Genomic DNA, 22,643 nt, shown 5'->3' with positions numbered 1-22,643 from the left:
AGAAGAAAGGGCAATTAGCCAAAAGACAACTGAACAAAACCACCCTTGAAACACATATTATCTTCATCCTTGTGAGGGAGAAAAAAAAAAGTAAATAAAAAGCAGTGAATGGGCTGTAGATTATTTTGCAGAAATGAGGTGTTTGATAACTCCAGATCACCCTGGAGTATCAATCAGATTAGCTTCTAATGTAGACTTAACAAACTCTTAGATAGATGTTTTTAATTATAATTAAACTGGCCTTTGTTTGATTCCATTTATAAAGTGAACGACTACTCTGAAAACAAGAATTGTCAACTTCATTTTTATTGGATATCAATGCTGTCCCCAGAGGGGTTAGAATACAGTATTTCAGTGCACGGTGAATTCATACCCTATCTTACCTTCACAAGTAATCTGTATACTTCATTTGGATTAACTGAGTCATCTCTTGTCTGCCAGAATGCCACTCACTGGACCTTTCAAGGACCTCGTTTTCACTCACTAACATAGTAAAATACTATCCACATTTTTATTGCATTAGCTTTCTGCCACATTGACATTGTCTTATGGAAATGCCAACAAACAGTAGTGTTGGTAAAAGTACAAAGTAAGCAACAAAGACAGTGACAGAAGCGGGGAGGCAGAATGTCCCCATTTCAGTGGCAGAAAGCTGGTAATTTCCCTCTCAAATCTTGCAAAAACTGTACTTGAAGTCTCAGTTCTTACATTTGATCTGTAAGCTGAATGGGAAACAAAAGTGCTGTAAACTGAGTATCTGTCTGCTATTCTGCAACTTCACAGGAATACATCTGGAAAAAAGACAGATTAAATAAAATCTTTTTTTCACTTTGTCTAGCATATCAAAAGTTATGTAAGATAATTCAAAGTTCTTTTACAAACCTGGTTCTGCAAAGTTTCTGAGAGGATCATCTCCCATAACCCAGCCATTATGAGCCATGAAATAACAAGCTTTATCTGGCTGATGTATCATTGTTTCTTCTTCTTCCACAGTCAGCTCTTTGAATGGATAAGTAAAATACCTATCAAATAGACAGGCAATTAAAAAAAACAGAACAAAACCCAAAACCAAACCACACACAAGGTAACATAAGCTGAAATTCATTGTGTTTGAAATTAAAATATCTGCTATGAATTAGCTTGTAAATAAAACAGATACAAGAAGCAAGCAGCTGCTAGACTATAAATGATGGGAAGTTTTCTATTTTGTAGCATGCTTTGAAGGAGAAAGGACAGGTGTTGCCACTATCTTGGTGTCAGCTGGTAGTGTCAGATTAAAGCCCTAGCTCTTCAGATACATGAGTGGCATCAGGTACATCAAACTTGAAAGGTCTAAGTTGTCCTAGTTCCACCTCTCTTCCACTTACAAGAACAATTTGCATTATGTAAGGCTTCAATGTGCTCTGAGTATTGTTTCATACCCTCTGGCCACATTTAGCAAACAGTTATCGCTGTTGCTTAAAAAAGACAGTCAGTTCATGAAGAGGCATTTGTCCATGGGAAAGAAAACATACACTTGTACATATAAATGTATACTTTTAATGAACTTTGAACTCACTTTCCCTGGAGAGACTTGAATAGTTTACAAACAAACAAACGAAACACAACCCCGAAAAATAATACCTGGTAACTAAAGGATATTTTCTACTGATAGGACCCAGCTTAGGACCATCGCCAGCCAGTCGTTCATAAACCACAGTCCCCACAAGACAATTGACAGCCTAGAAGTAATTAAATTATGCATTATTGAAATGCATGCATTTATTTGCATTTGAAAACAATTCAGCATTAAAGCACAGTAATTCTAAGACCTGCTCTTGATGGTGATTAATTTGTCTGTATTGTTCAGCATTCAGTTCCTCAATCCTCTTGCGAAACCAGTTACAACATTCTTCTATTGCAGCTGGTCCATTGCTTATCAGGAGGACATTAAAAGCAGAGAACAATTAGAATAATTTATTTTTAAAACATGTAGTATACATAACTAAAAGGAATGAAAAATTAAATTTTTCCCATCTCTGAAAATAACGTCATTTATTTGATTTTGCAAATTTAACTTCACTTGTGATTTTAACTTGTAATCAATACTACAATACCTGTGTGGTATGAATGTTGCCAATGCGATATTCATATCTACAGTACACCCAAATCTTCTATAATCAGGGTCCTGAACTATTTGAAGATGTTGATTTGGATCAGATTTAGTGCTCATTTTGCCTAAGAACAAGATAGAAAAGAGTATTCATAAAGTACCAATAGGAAGTACATTTAAAAGACATACAACTTTTATAATTCTAGCACAAACAAGATATGAGTAGATAAAGGCTTTGGAGGGGTGTGAAGTCTTCAAAGGCTTTACTAGCCCTCAAAGCATTCTTGTATGCTTAAACCAGCACAGTAGATTTCTCACATAGCAAAAAAATGGAATTATTTTGTTTTCCAGCTTACTGTTAAGTTTACCTATAAATTTCTTGAACTATAAATATATAATCCACATGCTTCAGCACATACCCTTCCTTTACCTTGAGATAGAAGGGTTTTAAATTGCTGCACAGCTTTGTTAACATCCACTTGGAAAAATTCCCATAGTTTAATTTTTGGATATATATCTTCCCAAATTATTTTACGGATACACTGTAAAAATAAAAGTTATGTTAGTTAATAATGTTGATGATTAATATAACTAAGAAAAGCTAATTGCTTGTATGAATTGTTCAGAAAAAGTATTGGGGAGTAAAGGGTTATTTCGTTAACTATATCTGTAAAGCATACACCATTTTTTGTGCATTTCCACAACCCTGGAAATATTAAAGGTTTATTGAGCTGTTTATAGTGTTCATTACCTTACACTTAGTTCTCGTTCACTTACATTCAGGTGATGATCATTTTCAATCAAGGGAGGAACCCCTTTAGCATTACACTTTCCATCAGCCACCATACAGGTCAAGTGCCACAGAGCTCTATCCAAGACCCAAGCTGGCTTCAGGTGAGGAGAATTTACAAGGTTATAGCCACATTCTGGATGCATCCTGAGCCATTCACTGTTAGTAGCTTATTCAAGAAAGGGAGCGGGGAAGAAAAAAAGAAAAGTAAGTACACAAGATGAACATTTAGTTGTTTTGTGCAAATGTCTTAACAACAAGAAGTTAAGGTACTATGATATGTATAGTTAGTTCACATTTCAACTAAAGTTTTCCATGCCAATAGACAATCATGTCTTATACAGAGGTGTGCATTACGGATAGCCATTTATTTTGCAACAAATACAGCTGCAGAGAAACTTTTTGTTATTTACATAATAATATGCAATAGTACCACCAATTCTAAAACACTAAATAAAAAATTTAAAAAAAAAATAAATCACATTTTTGTTGCAGGAAATGTATCAAATAATGGACATGAAATACACTTTGTGTGTTGAAAGCCAAACGTACATCCCAAACCAAGATTTAAGATGGCCTAAGTTGTCTATTTTTTAATATTCTTAATCCTAGCGGATCCTACACACAGAGCCAGATAGCAAGAGTGCACATACACTGCCCAAGAAATAATTAATGAAGAATATAGTTAAATGGGCTTTTAAGAAAGGATTAGCTGTGACACTGCTGTGTACATAATAAGCAGCAGGGTGGTGGGAAGTGATGCCACCGAGTCTTACACAGGAAGATGAGTGTACTGCCTGGTGCATGCAAATGGAACACCAGTTCAGATCAAACACTGCACTCTACTGTGTCCATTTTCTAAACTTTCCCCATAGCCTCAACAAACACCAGAACATACGCTGAACATTAAGAATTAACTCAGAGAAAGTAAGGAGCCTTCACTAGAAAATGAGTGCAATATTCAAATATAAACAGTAGTGTGCATGCAGCAGTATGAGTAAATACATGTACAGAAGAAAAATTTTTATTTTGGAAGTATGGAAGAAAAATCCTCAGGAGTTAATCTCTTTCAATTTTTGGAACAGCCCTAAACACTGTTTAACTGAAACTAATTTTCGCATACTCTTTTGAATGAAACTCTGCAATTGAAAAACTAAATATTAAAAAAAAAGGCACGGAGTGTATAAGAACAAAAAAAATTTTACTCAAGTTTTACAAGTTTTTTTTAAAATAATTTTTCATAGAACATGGCTTATTAATCCATTATTTTAGAAAAGCATAGAAAAATAGAAGTAGTACTTCACACAAGGGAAAATACATAACAAATTATTATATTGGAAACATGAAGAAAGAGCCATTAACACGCCCAAAATTATAGCAGAACAATTAACACCTAGAACTCAAGGTTGCTAAGTTCAAAGTTAAAACAAAAACATCCAAGGGAAAGAAAAGAGTGTACTCTTTCAGTCTAATATATGAACAGCTCTTCTGAACAACCTCTCACATTACATCTCAACATCATTACAAACATGGCAAAATTCGTGTTTATAATTTCCACAAATAATTTGACCATAAGATAGTCATAGTTTAAATGCCACCTACAACTAAAGCCACCATAGTTATTTTAAAGTTACATAAAGCAATAATAAGCTCAGGCTGTTAAAGGCCAACCAGATCTTCTCCCTCCCCCCCACACCTTTTTTTTTTTTTTTAATATATATACTACTTCTGGGGAAAAAAAAAAAATTCTCCAAAAAGCAAAACTAGTTTACTCCATTAATCTAGCAAGAACCACAATTTACTATAAAGGACTTGCATGAATAAATACAATTAATTCTAAAAAGCCAATAAATCATTTAAATCTAATTTATCATGTTAAAAAAAAAAAAGTCAAGAGGCCTTCCACTAATTCTGGTATAGAACAGAATGATGTTTTCTGATCAGAAGGTAAGCTCCAATGATTGATAATGTAACACCAAAAGAAATCTAATTCTGCAGAAAAAATTGCCCAAAACATGACTTGTAATTATATTTGTTACAGCTGGGGAGAAAATACACGTAAGTATAAAAATATGGAAATATCGAGATAAGCAATTCCAGAAAATAGTTTCTAAAATTCATTACATTTGTATTAAGAAAATAACCTCATATTTTTCAAAGGACTAATTAATTGCCATAACATTAATCACAAACTTAATATTTAGTAGTGATGCTCACTGCCCAAGACTTTTTTTTTTTTTCCTCCCCCTTATAAAGCTGAGAAAAGGTGGTGTTTGATGTGATTAGTCAAGTGCTTGGAAATAGGATTTACTCAAGTGTTAAATTGCAATTCGACAAGAGTAGCCTCTTCTGAAAGATAAAGAAGATAAATCATATCATTTATTTCAGTTTAGTTTATTACTTTATACTACAGCCACTGAAAGCTCAGAAAAGAAAATAAACAAACAATTCTCCTTTTTCTCTGTAGTGGAGGGTGTCCCTGCCCATGGCAGGGGGTTGGCAACTAGATGGTCATTAAGATCCCTTCCAATCCAAATCATCTTATGATTCTATCTCCTGGTGAAAAGTAAATGCCAGCAAACACAGTATTTCTTATTTGAGGGTGTTTGAACACCCTGAAGGAAATGGCAGCCTAAAAAGGGCACATCTACCCAGTTACCAGACAGGGTTTTCAAGTTTATCTATAACACCTACTAATACACCAAAGGTGCATCTATATTTAACATTAGCACATACATCTACTTTACTTTTAAAGTCAGGCCGTAGATGCTGGCTTTCATCAGATCCAAACAGAGACCTTAGTATCAAAAACTGATTCCCACCATTCTGTACCATACAAGCAGACTGTCCTCCATTCCAGTGTAAAAACCAAACACCTTAGCTTAACCATTTAATATTTAAAGTGAGCTGTCCGACTTTACCACAGGAACAGAGGGGAAGCATTGCCATTTTCATACAGTGGTTGCAGCTAGAAAGCGGAAACTACCAACAGATACAACCACTGTAAGCGGAAGGGTCATGAGCTGTTAGCATTACCAGCCTTAGAAGATTTACTGAGACAACTTAAGCTTTTAATGCAGACATGCTCCAGAATTAATAACAATGTACAAGTATCCATAATCTGCTCAAAATACGTGACTAGACACTTTGTGTCTTTTATATTCAAATGGACCTATGAAACATGTTTTACAATTAAATCACCCTAATGTGCAGGAATTAATTTAATGACTAGAAATTACTGTTCAATTAAAATAAAATTTAAAAAAAAGGTGAAGTTAAATTTCCATCTAATCAAGATCCAGACAAAAAGAACCCCAAAACCCATTTGCCTATTTTCTTATTTCAAACGTCCCCAAAAAAGCTCCACAGGCATATACGACATTATTGTTTACTCAGACATTTACCATTCTGCTTATGCTAAATCTGACTTTTAACAAGTTTGGAGCCAGATGTAAATCAAAAGGCTTTGATTATAAACAACAAAGAGAGGGGAAAAAATTCCAGTTTGAAAGCAGGAAACAAAGCCATCAAGTACACCTTGCTTAACGATGGAAGTCAGGACTATGGTCATTTGAGTATTTCTATGCTGTTAGAAGACACTTCTAAACAGCCTTTCACGATAGTATAAGTGTTTAGTCATCCATCCCAATGAAAATTACTTTGAAGTCTGAATGTAACCTGAAAGTCCTTCTACAAATGTAGCCAAATAACGTGACATTTCTCAAATATATTTCTGGAGTCTAACAATTAGTTTGGACTTAGGCATTTCTGTCCATAAAAACGTTCTCCTTGGTAGCATGCAAATATAAAGAGTAAAAAGATGACAGGATCTCAAACATGTGAGAGAGAAACTGGACTTCTAGTTGGTAAAGTGCAAGAAATTTTTTTATCCGAAATTGGGAGAATGTCTAAAAGCCTAATTCCCTCAGACACATAGCTAATAACTATACTTAGTAACTTTTCAACAAACAGGGCAAACAACAAGGCCCACATTGCATTGCAGACTGATTGGACAGGAATGTTTGGCAGCAGTCAACACCAAAGAACTAAAGCAAATAAAGCTTGAAATTCACAGATATCTGGTGTTAGGATCTTTTCAAGCCTCAAAGGACTGTAACATCAACATACATAACCATTTGTTGTACTCCCTGCTAAGAGAATGCTAATTATTGTGATCTTCAGGATTACAATGCAAGATGATGTATTATAAACATAATCAAAGTAAACATTATCCAAGTAATCAGCAAAATTACAAATTGTGAAGTACTATAAATTTCATCAGATCATACTGAAGAGAACCCACTGTCTCTCAAGCAATTAAGACAACTAAAGCCTTAAAGGCATTGGCGTATCTATGCTTCAAAAACCCCATCTCAAACACAAAGCTCTTTCCCCCCCCAGACTGAGCTGTACCATTTCCTCCATTGCTTAATCCTAGCCTCTTGTCCCTATTCTGTTTATTGTCTGCACGTTAGATCCAAATTAGAGCAGTTACTTTTAAGCAGCTATAAGAACATTCCCCTGTTTAAAAAGAAAGTACTCAGTTTATGTTCACCAAATAATTCACAATGCAGATTCCATTCATTTATATGGGAGATGCACACTGCAGAATGATAAAAAAAAGCATATTATAAAAAATACAGGCACATGCACAGTTCATTAATTCTCTTTAAGAAGGGCTCTATTCACTCTTACTCTTTCAGCAACAGTACTAAATTCTTTTACATCTGTTATGGAGACATCTCAGTTATAATTGTAAAGAGCTGTCGTGGATTTGAGAGATTCAAAAACAGAAACAACTGAGTTACTTAAAATAGCTACTAAAAGTTGGGTTCAAGGGGGAAAGTTAAGGGAAATAATGAAATATAATTATAGGACCAGTCTGGTTATTAACGCACACAAAAATCATACCAGTATGATTGTAGACTACATCTGTGATGCAAAGCATATTCCATTCATTTTTCAATTTTTCCACAAGAGCTCCTATATCGCTCCAAGTGCACTTTTTATTATGGCTTGAAAATTCAGGATTTACTTCTAACTGATCAGCCAGTGAATAACATGATCTAGACAGTCCAAGCTTCTGCAGTGGTGTAAAATGAATCATGTTGTAACCTATGTAGTAAGAAGCCATTTATTTAATAAGAAAAACAAATTTCAGTCAAAGTTAACTGAAAGAAGCATAATAAGTTACAGTGATAACATATGCTTAAAAAGCTAGTGTTTGGAATAGCCAGTGTAAAGTAATCTGAATCTTCTCCTTGAAATTCTACATAACAAGCTTTATAAAAATCACCCTGACAGTTCTACAAACTTCCAAGTCTATCTGAAATCAAGATAATAAAAAGTGGTTTCCTGTATTCAGAAGTCCCTGAATTTCTGGACCTCTTCAAATATTTTAATCATCTCACTGACTTAATCTATTAACTAAATCTAGTAGAAAATATCTAGTCTACAAACTAAAGAACACATGAACTGTTTACACTGAAGAGCTTCAGTGTAACTTTGGGGTTTGATCATAAGACAAAAAACATATATCCTTTAATATGTGTATTAGCATTACCTGTTTCTTTTGCAACTTTAAGCCTATCTTCCCATTCATGAAATGGTCCCAGACACTTAGCGAGGAACGTCTGGAGTGTAACACAATCCAATGGTAACACATGATTATCGGCTCCAACATGCAAAATAGGATCCACAACTATGTAACCTCCACCACTTTTTTCATTTCTAGGAAAAATTAATTTTTGTTGGTATAGTGAACATCCATTGTACCAGTCAGTTTCAAAAGAGAATCCAACAAGCACAGCTATTTCAAAAACACAGTAGCCCAGTACAGTGGTTGAGGGGAGGTGGGGAACAGGACCGCAGGGCACCTGAAGAAAAGAGGAAACACTGAAGAGATGTTAATTTCTTAGGCATCATCTCTCTACTGGACTTAGAAGAATACAGTTGGGATACAGAGCTTTAAAGCCTCTGCAAAAGTAAGACAGAGTATTTGGTCTTCCTTTCAGGACATGGACAGGAACAGAGGAAGCATGACTGCCCATCTTTTATACAAAGACCTCCATTTGGAACACCATCACGGGAAGAGACCTGAGCTGAATGCCCTTTTAAGCCTAAAGGAATTTAACCACCCATCTTCCAGAAACTCAGAATACCAGACTACAAACATTAGAGATACTGGCATTCTCTTCTACACTTGCCCTGCTGAAACAAAGGAGGAAGTAAAGAATCTGAAGTAAAGCACGACAGCACCTCTGTGCTAGAAAGATAGAAAACCACCTTTCGAAGTCAATGAAGAAAGTGCAAATTAATCATTCAGATACTCAGAATGCTAATGACTTTGAAAACTGGTAAAACTGGCTTGCCTTTCCAACATTCACAGAAAACTGATCAATTTTGTTCTGTATATTCTCCAGAATATCTTTGCATTAGAAACTATTAAACAATCACCACAGCTACTGCCTTGTATTAGCAGATTCAGATAGGCCCATGGCTGCAATCTGAAAAATGCATGGAAAAAATCTTTTTATTCCTAACAGTGATTTTTTTCAGGTTAGACGAAGAGAGCAGACTGCATTTGGCTGTAAGTATAGCATTTCACTTACCCAAGACTGAAATAGTACTGGTATGACCCAGAAATTTGGAGATCCAGCTTGCAGTACTTGTCAGAGTCATCTTCTTTTCCTGTGGGATTATGCCACGATAGTGTCCTGAACTTGTGGCGATCAAATATTTCTCCAGAAGCTGGATAATTTGTGTATACAGTAACAGGCTTGCCTTGAAGAGTTGGGCCCAATCGGAACTGTAGTTCAAAACCTCAAGAAAAAAAAAAAGATAAAATCAATTTATCAGGAGGACTAGATATTTCTATTCTGTATTTACAAATCATAATTTGATATTATGTTAAGAAGAAAGTGCACCAACATATCTGCCAAGAATTTCAGCAGAACAATGTATTTCTACAGCAACATCACTCCCTACTTTCCTAACTTTTTCTTTGCCCACTTATATGACACTAGTCAACTCCTTTCCAATTTGTTCATCTTTGCTATATAAAAAGTCTTTTATAAAAACAAAACACAGCAAAACACCATGATCATCAGCCTACTATGCATATTCTGGATTATGTAGTATTCAAGTATTCAGGTTTACCAAGTCTATATATAAAGCTGACCCACGAAAACATCTGAAAAAAATAGGAACACATTCCGAAACAGAAAATATTTCTAATCCCTTCTAAATTTCTAAACCCCTGAGGGTTTATTAAACAATGCTAAACTCCTTATGCTTTTAACTGTAAAGTGATATATACTTGTGTGTAATCTACAACGTATAAACAAATTGTTAAGCTTTCAGAGAGCTCAACAAACAGAAGGGAGTTTTGTATGTGTGCTGCAGGTCACACACACATAGATACGCTTAAGATTCCCATGATAATGAGAACAAAATTAAGTTAAAATAAATAAAATAAAAAACATACTGTGGTCCATTTGGTTGGAGACAAAAAATTCAATTTAGTCAACAGGTTTCAGAACAGGTTCTACTTGCAGGTATGAGGGCCACCATCGTGTGCACGGCTAATTACAGGGTCCTTTCAAGTGACTGATACAGGTATGAGAGCTGGCACAATACCTTTTACTAAATTACATGTCAGTCGTGGTGAACTGTAGTAAGATACCCACTAGCCCTAGCAGTCTTCAAAACTGGGAGTAAAAGAAACCTGAGTATTTGTAAAAAGAGAAAGTTATTAATACACAGATAATGAATTATAGTGTGTTAAAAGAAACCCTGAACAATGGTAAGTTTCAAGTATTTTAAGTTGAAAAAAACCCACTTGCTTATTAAGTAGAATCATGGGGACTCTAATACCAGAATTCAATGTCTGAATACATTTAAATGTAAGTCTCATCAAGCTTGCAATTTCTCTTATTAACATAATCACCAGTGCACCAAAAACCATGATGTAAAGCAGTGGTTTTAGGATCTCAGCGCGTGTCAGGTAAAATGAAGCTTATTTGACTGCAAAAAAAAAAATCTCATATGAAAAAAAATCACTTTTGGAAGGTTAAGTACACTCTCCCCAGTACTGTCCTGACATTTTATTACAGAGATTACTAAAATTAGAGCACAGGGGTATATGCCATTGATATCTTATTTCCTGTAACAGTTATACTGACATCAGGAATGCTGTGCTCAAAATTAGCTATGCCCTCTCAGAGACTGCTACCAGCAGAGGCACTTTGCATGTTTGATAGCTATGCACTTCTGTGTGACTCCTTCCAATAAAATTTACGCAACTGGAAGGATGAGTTAAAAATGGAGTTTAGGTTGCACTTCTTCACTACTGACATTTTCTTACATTACACTGTCAGAAAATTTTGAAATTAATATAGCTTAGGAGAATTCTTATTCTCAAGAACCAAAATCTTGCTCCTCTACTAAACCATTTTAATATTAGGTTCCTAGATCAGTAACATAAAGTAATAAAAACCACAAAATGTCACGGATAATAAAAACTGTTGAATCATTAAAAATGTTTTCTAAAGACAGTGGCTTTATTTTCAGAGTCTGATTTTCCTGACCGCATTACAGTGGACCAATACGTGGGGTGTTTTTTGGTTTGGTTTTCATTTGGTTGGTTTTGGGTTTTTTTGCAAATAGACTTAAGAACACTTCCAGAAAGAAATAACATCAAGTTCTTAGAAGTATGTAGCCAGAATACTAACATAGCCCAGCTGTAAGAAATCTGCCAGGCAAGATAAGATTTAGGAGGAGGTAAAGATCCCATATTTTGAAATATTACCTGAGACCCTGCAAAACATTAGTATTACTGTTATACCTCAAAACTATAATATTAAAGATGAGGTGCTGCATAACTCATTGCAGAGCATAGAGAGCTTGACTTATGAGGAATTTTTGGGTCACCGAAGTACAGGTTATAAAAGGAGAGGTCCTGTCCTGCAGGACCTGTCTAAAAAACACTTGGCACTTAATTCCTATGAAGACTGACAGCTCTTAGCCCATCTGCTCTTCATTTCTCAAGAGTTTTATGAGTCAGACTGAATCGCGACTGGAGCCCATAGTGCTCTGCAGTGGAAGTAAGCATGTCAGAAATTGTTTCATATTAAAACAACAACAAAAAAAAAAAAAGGGAAAAGAAAAAAAGACCACCACCACAGGCTAAGCTCCTTTCCCACTGCTGCCCAAAGAAGGTGGAAAGCTCCCAGCCGACCCCGAGGGCTCCCCGCCGAGGAGGAGGAGGCTGAGGAGGCCGCAGCCCACCGCCCCCGACCTACCTTGCTCCAGTCTGAAGAGCGTCTTGTCCAGCTTCTCCATCTCGCTGAGGTGCAGCAGCCGCGTCTCCTTACTGCTCGGCATGGCTGCGGCCGTCTGCCCGACGCTCCTCCCGTGCCAGGAGACTCACTTCGGGGAAGGAGAAGCGAGCCCTGCCCCAAGGGAACACAGACAAAAACCCACAGGTCAGCGGCGGCTCCTGGGAGGACGGCGGCCGTTTGAGAACGCCTCACGCCGCCGGTCTCACTTACATGTTCCCCAGCCCCAGGGGAGAGAGGAGACTAGGCGCTGCAGAGCAGGGAGAGGAAGAGGGAGCTGTCAGGAGGCACCCAGCCCTCCCGAGGCCGGGGACCACCGCCGGCAGCACCCCAGAGCAGCTCCCCGTCCCACAGCGCGGCCCAGCCCGCAGCCAGAGCCGCGGAGGTGCCCCCAGCCCGAGCCGCCCCCGGGGGGGGGGGAGCCTGACACCTGTCACTCTCCCTGCTCGCCCCGGTGCTGCCGGGAGTGATCGCCAGGCCCCTTATCACTGCCCTGCCTCTGCGGGAAGCCGTGCCCGCCTCAGCCGTCCCACCATACTCACGAGCGGGCCCGGGGAGCGGCGGAGGCGCAGCTCCCCGCTGACGGCGACGGCTGCCGAGGCCGAGCGGGGCGGGGGCTGGAGCAGCCCCTCCGCCCTCGCCTGCTGCAGCAGCCCCGGGCTGGCCGCGCGGGCAGTCACTCACGCACTCGCCAGCAGCCGCGACAGACTCGGCAGGACTGCTTCTTTCCTCCTCTTTTCTTGCTTTTTTTCAAACAAACTTTACTGGTTCCTCCGTAGCCGCGCACTGAAACAGGCGACACCGGCCCAGCTCCCGCGAGAGCGCAGGGCCCGCCCAGGCGGCGGTGCAGGGCGGCCAGGCTGGGCCGGGCCAGGCTGGGTCTGCCCCGCCCCTCCCCGCCCCGGGAAGTGCGCCCTGAGGGGAGAGGTTACCAGAGAAGTGAGCTGCGTCCCCGTCGTTGTTTTGGGTACGAGCGGGCTGAGGTCCCCGCGAGTCTGGGCCCCGGAGTACCCCAGGGCTTTCGGGGAACGCAGCGTGCTGGTCCCTGATCTTCTGCCCCTGCCTTTACAGCCATAGCCCCCGCCAGCCCCTTTACACACGGCTTTGTGCGTACCGGCACGAGAGGCCGCCCGCCGAGGGGGCTCAGGCACCTGAAACTAAAGCTCTATGTGATTTAACGGGCATTCCCCTGAGGAAAATGTGACGTAAAAGGTAGCCTGAAGCAGCCCGGCTGACGTGTTTGGGCGCAGCCGCTCCTTGCCATGATGGAAACGCCGCTCCGCGGGGCTTCCTCAGCGTTCCCGCGCTGCTGCCTGAGGGTCCAGCCCGGGCAAGGAGCCCGCTGCCTCCCGCCGCGTCGCGGGCACAAAGCGGCCAGGCAGCCGCTGGTAGGCTGCGCTGCAGAAAAAACACGATGTCAGCTAGGGTTTAAGAGCTATATATAGAGTATGTGGACAAGACGACAAACTCCGGGCATCTGTCTTTGACCAAGAGGTAAGGTGGTTTAAAAAACCACAACACAAAACCAAAAAACCACCAAACTTGTTTTGAAGCATACTGTCATCTGAACTGCTGTCACGAGACAGCAATTTCCATTGCTTTTTATTGCAGAATACCTGGGACAGTTTCTCCAGGCCTCTCACCACAAGTAGTTAACTGCACCCCACTGTAAAGGTCAGCCCTGCAGCTTTGGAAGGTCAGTCTATTTTTATTGCCTAGAACTACATTTAAAAAAAAAAAAAAAAAGGTGCTTCTCAATTTACAGTCACTATGTTATACTGTTTATTGTTTTTTTCTTTTCAAAAGTGGTATATTTTGTGGAATTGGGAGGAGTCTGCAAAACAATTTAAATTTAACCATTTACTTCCAGTCATCCCATGCATACCCTTATAACTCTGTCTTCCTGCAATGTGTTCATTCAATTACGATGCATTTAGGGACAGTCCAAAGGCCTTGATACTCACGGAAACACTTCCACCCATTTCAGACTGAGTTTGTTATCTTTTGATAGGTAATTTGTTTCTTTCCTCCTTCACCTGCCCCTCCCTCTGAACATTTTAAGAAATGTTTGTTCCTCATTACAGCTCAGATTTTTTATTATTGCTGAGAAAGGTTTTCATGTTGGTGTAAGCAAATATGTCAACTTTTATGCCCTCTGACAATATTAGGGTCCTTAGACAGACTGAGGGAAAATTCCTAGTAAAAGCCCCCCTGTGTGTTTGTGCAGTTCCCCTAACATTCACCTCAGTGAGACTCATTCAGATACAATTCAAATGTGATACTTCCAATCTGGATTATTTTACACAGATATTTCCTGGGGGTCCAGCAAGATTCTCTCATCTTCCTTGTCCTTCCTAGCCCCTTTATTCCTTACTCAGCTTGCTGGCCTGTGGGTTTTGTATATAGGACAGACTTGTACCTAGCAGAAGACTGTCTGTCCTGGTATGCTAGCTGTTTGCTCTGAATTGGACGTGTCCTAGTAAAGAAGATAAAACACAGGAAGGGGAAATACAAGAAGCTCCAACAGGAATGGGGGTCATAGGAACAAAACCAACAGATATTTCATTGAAAGAAATCTGGACCATCTCTTTTGCTATGGTCCTCAGCAGGCTTCAGTATCTTGTAGTGACTTTGCAGTTTGCCTCCCACAGAGCCTTGCACAAACGCCTCTTCCTCCAGGCTTGCTATTGCATTGTCACATACTGCAAATGGGGTGGGATTTAGAAATTTCATGAGCTGCTTACGCAGTGAACAGTTCTGAGAGAGGAAGAGCAAATAAAGCCTATGCACCCAAGTCCTTTTTTTGCATGAATAGTTACCCCAAAGTACATTCTGAATACCTTGTAAAAAGCAAGAAAAACCTAAAAAAGTATTACTGAAGGCAATTTCACTACTGCTACTAAGTTTTAAAATGTGGCTCTCTTATTTTCCCTACTTAATAGGGAAACTCACCCTACTCTACTAGATTTGCAGTGCCACATCTCCACTATACTATGCATTTAGACAGGTTTTGCAATGTATCCAAGCTTATGAAAAAGGATTTTTAAGTTTCTCAAGACAAGAATCATTAGGAAACCAAACTAGCATATGGCCTGCTGATTCCAAATCCTGAACCAGTTATTTTGACCAGTATTTCTGACTGCAGCTAGAACAGATGTCAACAGTCTAAATGAAGGACTTGATCCACTATACAGCAAAAAAGTTCCCTAAGTACTATTAAGTCACTTAATAATTACAACAGTATCATTTAATTGGCCTTCAATATGAAAAAAATACTATTACAAAGATACGGAATGAACATAGCAGGTCCCTTGATGAAGTTTAATCAGGAAAGCAGAGAAGACTGCTCTAATGCTTTCTCAATCAACATCACTTCTTATGGTGGCACATTCTTTACAGACTTTGGGCCTCTGTTAATTTAGCAGATGTAAGTTGAGCAGGCTTTCTGTGTATGGGAAGCACACCAGAAAAACATCAATGCACATACCATTGCAGATATTGTATAGGACACAGCCAACAGCAATCATGCATGGCATTTGCTATACTGGCATCTAAATGGTGGGTTTCACAGTGCCATTTTATCTTCAGTTTGCAGTTTCCCTGTGTGTGATGTGATATACCACAGCAGGAAAAGATCAAAAGTTGCTTCAAAATAAGAGTAGATACCATGTCAATGTCATTATCAGGAAATAATTTTCCAGCTTTTTCAAATATATTAATACCAGAATTCTTCAGTCCTTTTACATATACCTTCCTAGTACTCCCTCCCCTTCCGCCTTCTGTTTTGCAAAACAGTATTACAGAACACTGCTCTAGCAGTGGCCTCAAAACACTTTGGGGAGCCTGTTCACAAGGTGTCAGATCACACTCACGTCATATTGCTTATGTCTATTTCAAAGATTATGACTGTAAAGTGTGGGAACTTAGAGCACTTACATAACAGTACTTTTGTTTGTTTGTTTGTTTTCCTAATAGCAGAACAATAGCTCCCAATAACAACAGTAAAAGGCACCTAGCACAGACAACTTAACTGAACATCTAACTAAAATTAAAAGCAGATTCCTTTGGCCTGTATGCAGGAGCTATGAGACTTCATAACATTTAAAGTGATAGCACAGTTTTTCTCAATGCCCCACACTCATGACCTGTACATTCACGAATTAATATTGTACTATTGTTCAAACAGTAAGAAGCTTCAGAGGTGTTGAATCTCCTGTCTTGCTTTTGTCTTCTAATGGGGAGATCTCATGCAGAAATGCAAACCTGATTTTCAAAGAAAGCTCCTTTTCTTTAAAACTGTATCTCTGCAATTTGGTTAGACTGCAGTCTTTTCTGTTAGATCTTTGCTATGCAGTGGCTGAAAACAAGTGCTGTTCTTAGACACATTACGTGCCCAGCGGGAATTTACACATGGCCTTAGACGTTAGAATCTAGTATTGAGAGAAAATTTTAGCCAGAACATTGAAGTAATTACCTGTAGCCTATTTTTTAAAAATCCCTTCTAAATAGCTAAACAGATTGCAATAGCCTGATAGGCAGTGAATAAATAGTAGGCTGGAATAAAAATGTCTATATAATTAAGAAATCTATCGAGATGGAGAAGTTAGGACACTAGACTACACAATTTGTTCTTGCTGAATATGTAAATACCCTTTCCTCTAGTTACTTGTCAGCGTTGGTTTGACCTTTCAAAGATAAACTTGGCGTCATGATGAATTTTTGGATTGCAGAAACATTTTTGGTTTGTTTTTAATCCCAGCTTGGCCATTCTTTTACTGTGTGGCCTCAAACAATCAATGGTCTCTGCATTAACGTCTGTGTAAAGTTAGACTGCTATTAATTTTTAATAGAAATTTGTAAAATTCAATGTATTTATCTTTAAAGAGGTCCAAATAAAATTTTATCATAGTCAAATATAGTTTTTCACATAATTGCTTAAGATATATTTGTGCTTTAGCTAACAGCATCACATTAATTTGATATTAATAATCTTCTGCAAATGTGGTGACTTGGCAAACAATATTTTAAACTGTCTGAATGGTATTCTTGTACCATTTAACTTAGTTAAGTGTAAAATAAATTCACATGTACTGGGCCAATTTTTGTTTTACAAGGAGAACATACACCAGTTTGCTGAATCACTACCAGCACTTGTTCTATTTAAACACTAATGAGATATGTTGAGATTTAAGACTTCAGAGTATCCATTCTTAAAGAAACTGTAGTGATGTTTTATCAAGCAGATCTACTCTTTCAGTTTTATATTTCCTCCTCAAAAATAAAATTTAAAGAGTGCCTCTTACACACTCCATTTTCTTTATGATGCTCTTTCCTACTGTATCAAACTGTAGTGAGAATACCATGGATATTTTCATGGCCATTAAAAGAATAATCCTTAGCACTTATCTAGACAGCTCTTTATGCTCAAATTGTAAACAACTGATTGGCTTGTGTCTGTTATATAAAATTGACATTTGATTTTTAAGCGAAGAAAAAAATTTTGCCTCCAACTACGTCACTGACGTATTTGTTGGGTCACTGCAGGCACTGTGCAGCAGGTTCCCCCAAAGTTTGGAACTTCCTTGGAGGTACTGGCTTGGACAGAGACTATGTACTGACCTGGCTCTGCAGAAGTCAGCTTCCCATAGCATCTCTGGACTGGGTCACTTTACATCTTGCTTCATATTCCTCTGTGATCATCAAGTGAGGATTGCTGCTTATAGGACTTGAAAGCTGGTATGAAACAATCTTCTCTCTTTTATTCTTCTCACAACTCTCCTATGTTGCATACAGCTTTTACTAGCTCTGTTATAGTCTGACCAGCTTATTAGCTTTTCAAAGTCTCTGCGAGCATTTAGGTGAGTCTTGCCAAAGTAAGAGCTACAATCCCTGCAAGCATTCCTACTGTTTGAGCAGGCTCAAACATCACCACATGGTTCCCCCCCAGGGGTACTGGGCATGTACTAACTGGCATATTGCTACAACTAACAACATTGCACATCGTGCATCATCCCTACAGAATGATTGCTTGTGCTGGAACTCAGAGCAACCACAGACATACCAGGTCTGAACAAAGAATGCCTTTATAAGCCATAAAGGAGACAAATTGAAAGCTGCTGAGAAGGTGAAAAATGGAAAATGGGTTATCTGTGAAAGGACCTCTGAGATGAGATGAAAGAAGGTAGGAAAATTAGTTCCTAGTACAAGTAAAAGGAAAGAGGAAAAAAGCTGTGGAGCAGAGATGGAATTGAGATCGGCTGGCAAAGAAACTCAGTGTGTGGAAGAGCATTGTACTAGATTTCAATTAAACTTGTAGTTTCACATTATGAATTATGCAATCAGATCTAAAGTGCCTTAAACTAAAGCACTTACAGGTCAATGCTTTCGCCAGCAAGCTCTTTGCTCCCTGTGAAATGGAATAGTAGGATCTCCTCATATCTTGCTGATATAACGTGGGCAACCCTGTAGTGGAGGGTGTCCCTGCCCGCAGCAGGGGGGTTGGAACTAGATGATCTTTAAGGTCCCTTCCAACCCAAACTATTCTGATTAAAAAAAAATAAAATTTAAAAGCACCACAGAAATGGTGAAAAATATAGAAGACTCAATAAAATTAATAATTCAGTACTTTTATCAGATAAAACTTCAATAGTGTGCATCAGATAAAGCGATGGCCCACATCCCTTGAAGTGAGTAAAATGATTTTCCTGTAGTCCTTTATCCATTGTTTTAATTGTGCTGTGCACTGAATCAAGTGGAGACTCTTTCAGAAAAGTGGCAGGTTGTCATTCTATCATAGCACCTATACAGACCTGGCTAAAATTGATATCAAGGAACCAAACTTAATGCTTTCATTTCAGATAAGCAAGGAAGTGTTTGGATTTTTTTGGTGGTTTTTTTGTTGGGTTTTTGTTTTGTTTTTTGAAAAAATTCTGTTTAAGTCAAAGTCGATACACGTTTTGGTAGAAAGCAATTGTGCACATACTTCAGCTGTTGATGTGTCAGAATAGCGATACAAAAAGAAAGTAGATTTCTGTGTAGTCGAGTGGAAAACTTTATTTTACTTAGTGGCTAATGCCACCAGGTGGCTAGTTAGTGTAATTGACTGAAAGCCGTAAAGTTCTTCTTTTATGTCTAGGTAAACAAGTATTTTCATATAAATAAGTTTTCAAGTGTCAACTTTGACCTGTCATATAAAAAAATTAAAAAATAGTGAAAATAGAAAGGACTGATTAGTAGAGAGGAATAAAGACCAAAGAGAAGCATACATAAAAAGGATATTCCTGGAGGTCAGTGGAATGCATTTATCTAGTTTGTAGGTAAAAACTTCTAAGTTGGTAAAACAAATAAGTATGAAACACTGCCAAAGCTCAAGGGAAAAGAATTAATTATGGAGAAAAATATGTCATCCTACATTATGAATTTATAATTCATTTCCTTTTAGATGGTCAGGATTGTTTCAATGACTCAACATTCCCCTCTCTTTGGGGAAAAAAAAAAGCACATGCAGATTGCTTTGGTAGGAAAAAATCTTCCTATCTAAGATAATATTTGTTATTTCTCTAATACATATTTAGCTAAGATGATAACACTGAAAAGCTTGAAAATTGATGAAGTGGAGTCATGTAAGTGTAGGATACACAAGAGGGAGGTGAATTAATATAGGTGTCAGGACTGTTATCTTCATAGGAAGGTCAGTATCCTGCATGTGTTCAGCCAAATGTAAATGCATTTTTCAAACACATGTCAATATATCAAAATAGAAAACAGTAGTAACAAAACCTTCTTAGATCCAAGTTATCCATCATCAAAACAATCTGACAGGGATGCAGCCTTTTTGCACATCACTTGATTTCAACTCAAGCGATGTTTTACCATGATAATCTTGCCAGTGACACAGAGAAACCATTTGCTTAGTGCACACATCTATGAAACTGGAACAAGGGTTGACTTTATAAAATACCACAATTTTGCTGTATAGTTAGCTTAATACCTAAAAGGAAAATTGATTACAAGGAACCACATAATAACAGAGGTTCTCTTCAGACCTAGCTTCAATGGCTTATTGTTTTCCATATTACTTTGGGCTTAAAAAAACAGCATAACTATCAGTATATGCTTTGGACTGCACAGTATTTAATTTCCAAAATTATATATATTTTACTTAATTGTTTCCTCACTTCTTAAACAAGAGAAATTCCCCTTTATATACTCGGCATGAAGTCTCCTTTATGAAATTGCTATTGCTTTCAAAATTATAAGCTTTCACTTACTTCCTTGAGGTCCTATAACAAACTATGCAAAAAAAGTCATCAGCTTCTTTTCATGTTAGATGTTAAGTTGTTCATTTGCCACTTGACACCATCCCCTGACATAGTTCACTAGTAGATTACATGACTTTATCTCTCTTCAGGCTTGCAAACAGATTAAAACCCAACCCCCAGCCCTCTATGTATCTAACTGATCATTTGCTTAAGCTAGGAACTTCTGCTTTGCAATAAATACAGAATTATTATGAACACACTAACAGAACTATAATTGTAGTACACTTTACAAAGAACGTACATCTGCAGGCTTTTTATAGTTCACGTATCCTAATGCATTTTATTTCCATAATACAACTTGGATATTGACACTGAAATTAGTGTGCAGTACTCTTTCATAGAAATATTTTCATTAATGCTGTAGAACTGTTGATTATTACTTTTTTTTTTTAAAGGAGACTAGTATGTTTTAAAAGAATCCTTCCAGACAGATTGATGATTGCCTATGCAGAAGGAGTATGAGTGCTTGTGCTCAGCAGAGATTATTTTTTCCTGGTTCTCTTGGTGTTTTTCTGGTTTTCTTGCTTTATGGCTCTTTGCCAATAGCTAACACCTGAAATAAGAGACACTATAAAATGAGAAGCTAAACAGTATTCCCTCCCTTACCCAGTTTACGTTTCACAGATAAATAATTTTTTTTCTTAAACTCTGATTACAGTTTCCGACTGGATTGTAGCTTGCATTTTCATCCCTTCTTGTTTGTCTTAATGAGAAAATTACTTCCATATATTCTTATATTTATAATAATGTTTCAGAAGTATATACCCCATTCTGTCAATGAGCCAAGACCCTCAAATAACAGATCTTAAAAATATTTGGATATTGATTCCACCATAATCTGTGAAAGTTACGAACCTAAATATTGTCAAGAATGTTGGTCACTGTGGTCACGAGAGTTTTCAGGCTATGAATGTATTTATGTTAGTATTTGTCATACTAATAATGTATCTGCAAGGAATGCTGGGTTTAATCAGCATAAATTAATTAGAAACACACGAGCACTTAATATAGCATGTATGTACTCAGGATTACAATTTTATCAAACACTTTCATATTCTGGGGAATGGCTGTGGTAAATGGAATTTTTCTCCCCCAGCTAGGAGGAGATATCCATATTTAATTTTAAGCTACTGACTATGCATTATATTTCTTCAGTTGCTGTACACTTAGTGAGATCTCAGCTTCCTGCTGACTTCCATGAGCAAGGTAATACAAGTGTAACAGTCAAATTGGCCTGATTAGGCAAAGCAGTTCATTATTGTTTTTCACATTAAATATATCTTATAATATGCTATTACAGAGTACCTCTTAGGTTAATCCTGCTTTTATGGAAACTGAGAAAATAGTAGAATACTAACAGAGCATTTACAAGTCTGCTATATTTTAGTAGATAGTACTTTTTAAGGAAATATAACTGAATTAATAGCACTGAGATCACTAGAACTGCTCAGACCTACTAATAAGCAAGTGAATCACCCGAGCCCTCCAATCAAGGAGTTTGTAAACACAAACACAATATTTCTATTCTGTGGGAAGGTAAAATTCCCATTGGATTTTTGTTAAATAATTGTGGTTTTGTGCTGCTTTGATTTGTGAGCAATTAAGGACTTGGAATAAAACAACTAAAACCAGAACTCTGAGAAGCCTGCAGCTCCTGCCAGCAAAACCCCAGTTACAGCCAGTACTTATTTGCTTTCCTGATAAGAAAAACCTGATTTTGCAAGCCTGTATATGTGAACAGCATTAGGCATACCAATACCACCCCAAATGAGCTCTGCAAGCTTTTACAAGGACAACCTCTCAGTAAAACCCACAGGGCAAGACTCTAGTTGCAAAACCAGGGCATTCATCAACACCTCCAACGTTTGGAGACTACGTGGAAATTACGTCCCCTTAACACGTTGCACAGGAGCCCAGCTCTTCTGGGGCTCCGCACCGGGCAGCGACTTACGCTAGAACACGGAGCGCTTCCAACGGGCCGTTCGGTGTGCCTCCGCGCGCAACGGCTCGCGGGGCGGCCCGTCCCCGGCAGCGGCCTCTCGCCGGGGTGCTCCGCTCGCTGCCTGTTCTGCCCGGCCCTTCTCCCGCGCCTCCTCAGCCAC

General features: G+C 38.3%; 1 protein-coding gene across 10 annotated transcripts in view; it reads right to left on the bottom strand.

The window, feature by feature from the left end:
• AGL (amylo-alpha-1,6-glucosidase and 4-alpha-glucanotransferase) overlaps positions 1 to 22,615 on the bottom strand; it is a 47,501-nt gene extending 24,886 nt beyond the window's left edge. For 2 of the 10 annotated variants that reach the window (XM_075760004.1, XM_075759999.1), the window contains exons 1-11: positions 12,763 to 13,067; positions 12,185 to 12,334; positions 9,494 to 9,704; positions 8,446 to 8,612; positions 7,794 to 7,997; positions 2,870 to 3,051; positions 2,523 to 2,634; positions 2,097 to 2,217; positions 1,812 to 1,914; positions 1,624 to 1,721; positions 883 to 1,022 (exon numbers count right to left, since the gene is read on the bottom strand). In XM_075760004.1, coding sequence (XP_075616119.1) covers positions 883 to 1,022; positions 1,624 to 1,721; positions 1,812 to 1,914; positions 2,097 to 2,217; positions 2,523 to 2,634; positions 2,870 to 3,051; positions 7,794 to 7,997; positions 8,446 to 8,612; positions 9,494 to 9,704; positions 12,185 to 12,266 — 1,420 coding nt within the window. In that variant the 5' untranslated portion in view covers positions 12,267 to 12,334; positions 12,763 to 13,067. Of the gene's footprint in view, positions 1 to 882; positions 1,023 to 1,623; positions 1,722 to 1,811; positions 1,915 to 2,096; positions 2,218 to 2,522; positions 2,635 to 2,869; positions 3,052 to 7,793; positions 7,998 to 8,445; positions 8,613 to 9,493; positions 9,705 to 12,184; positions 12,335 to 12,433; positions 12,618 to 12,762; positions 13,082 to 22,492 lie in introns of those variants that run through there. The other 8 variants (XM_075760003.1, XM_075759998.1, XM_075760005.1 and 5 more) reach the window with 6 other exon arrangements.
• Positions 22,616 to 22,643: the final 28 nt, after the last annotated feature.

The sequence above is a fragment of the Balearica regulorum genome, chromosome 8 (assembly GCF_011004875.1).
Source record: "Balearica regulorum gibbericeps isolate bBalReg1 chromosome 8, bBalReg1.pri, whole genome shotgun sequence".
Taxonomy (NCBI): domain Eukaryota; kingdom Metazoa; phylum Chordata; class Aves; order Gruiformes; family Gruidae; genus Balearica; species Balearica regulorum.
This window is presented reverse-complemented; position numbering and strand designations above follow the sequence as displayed.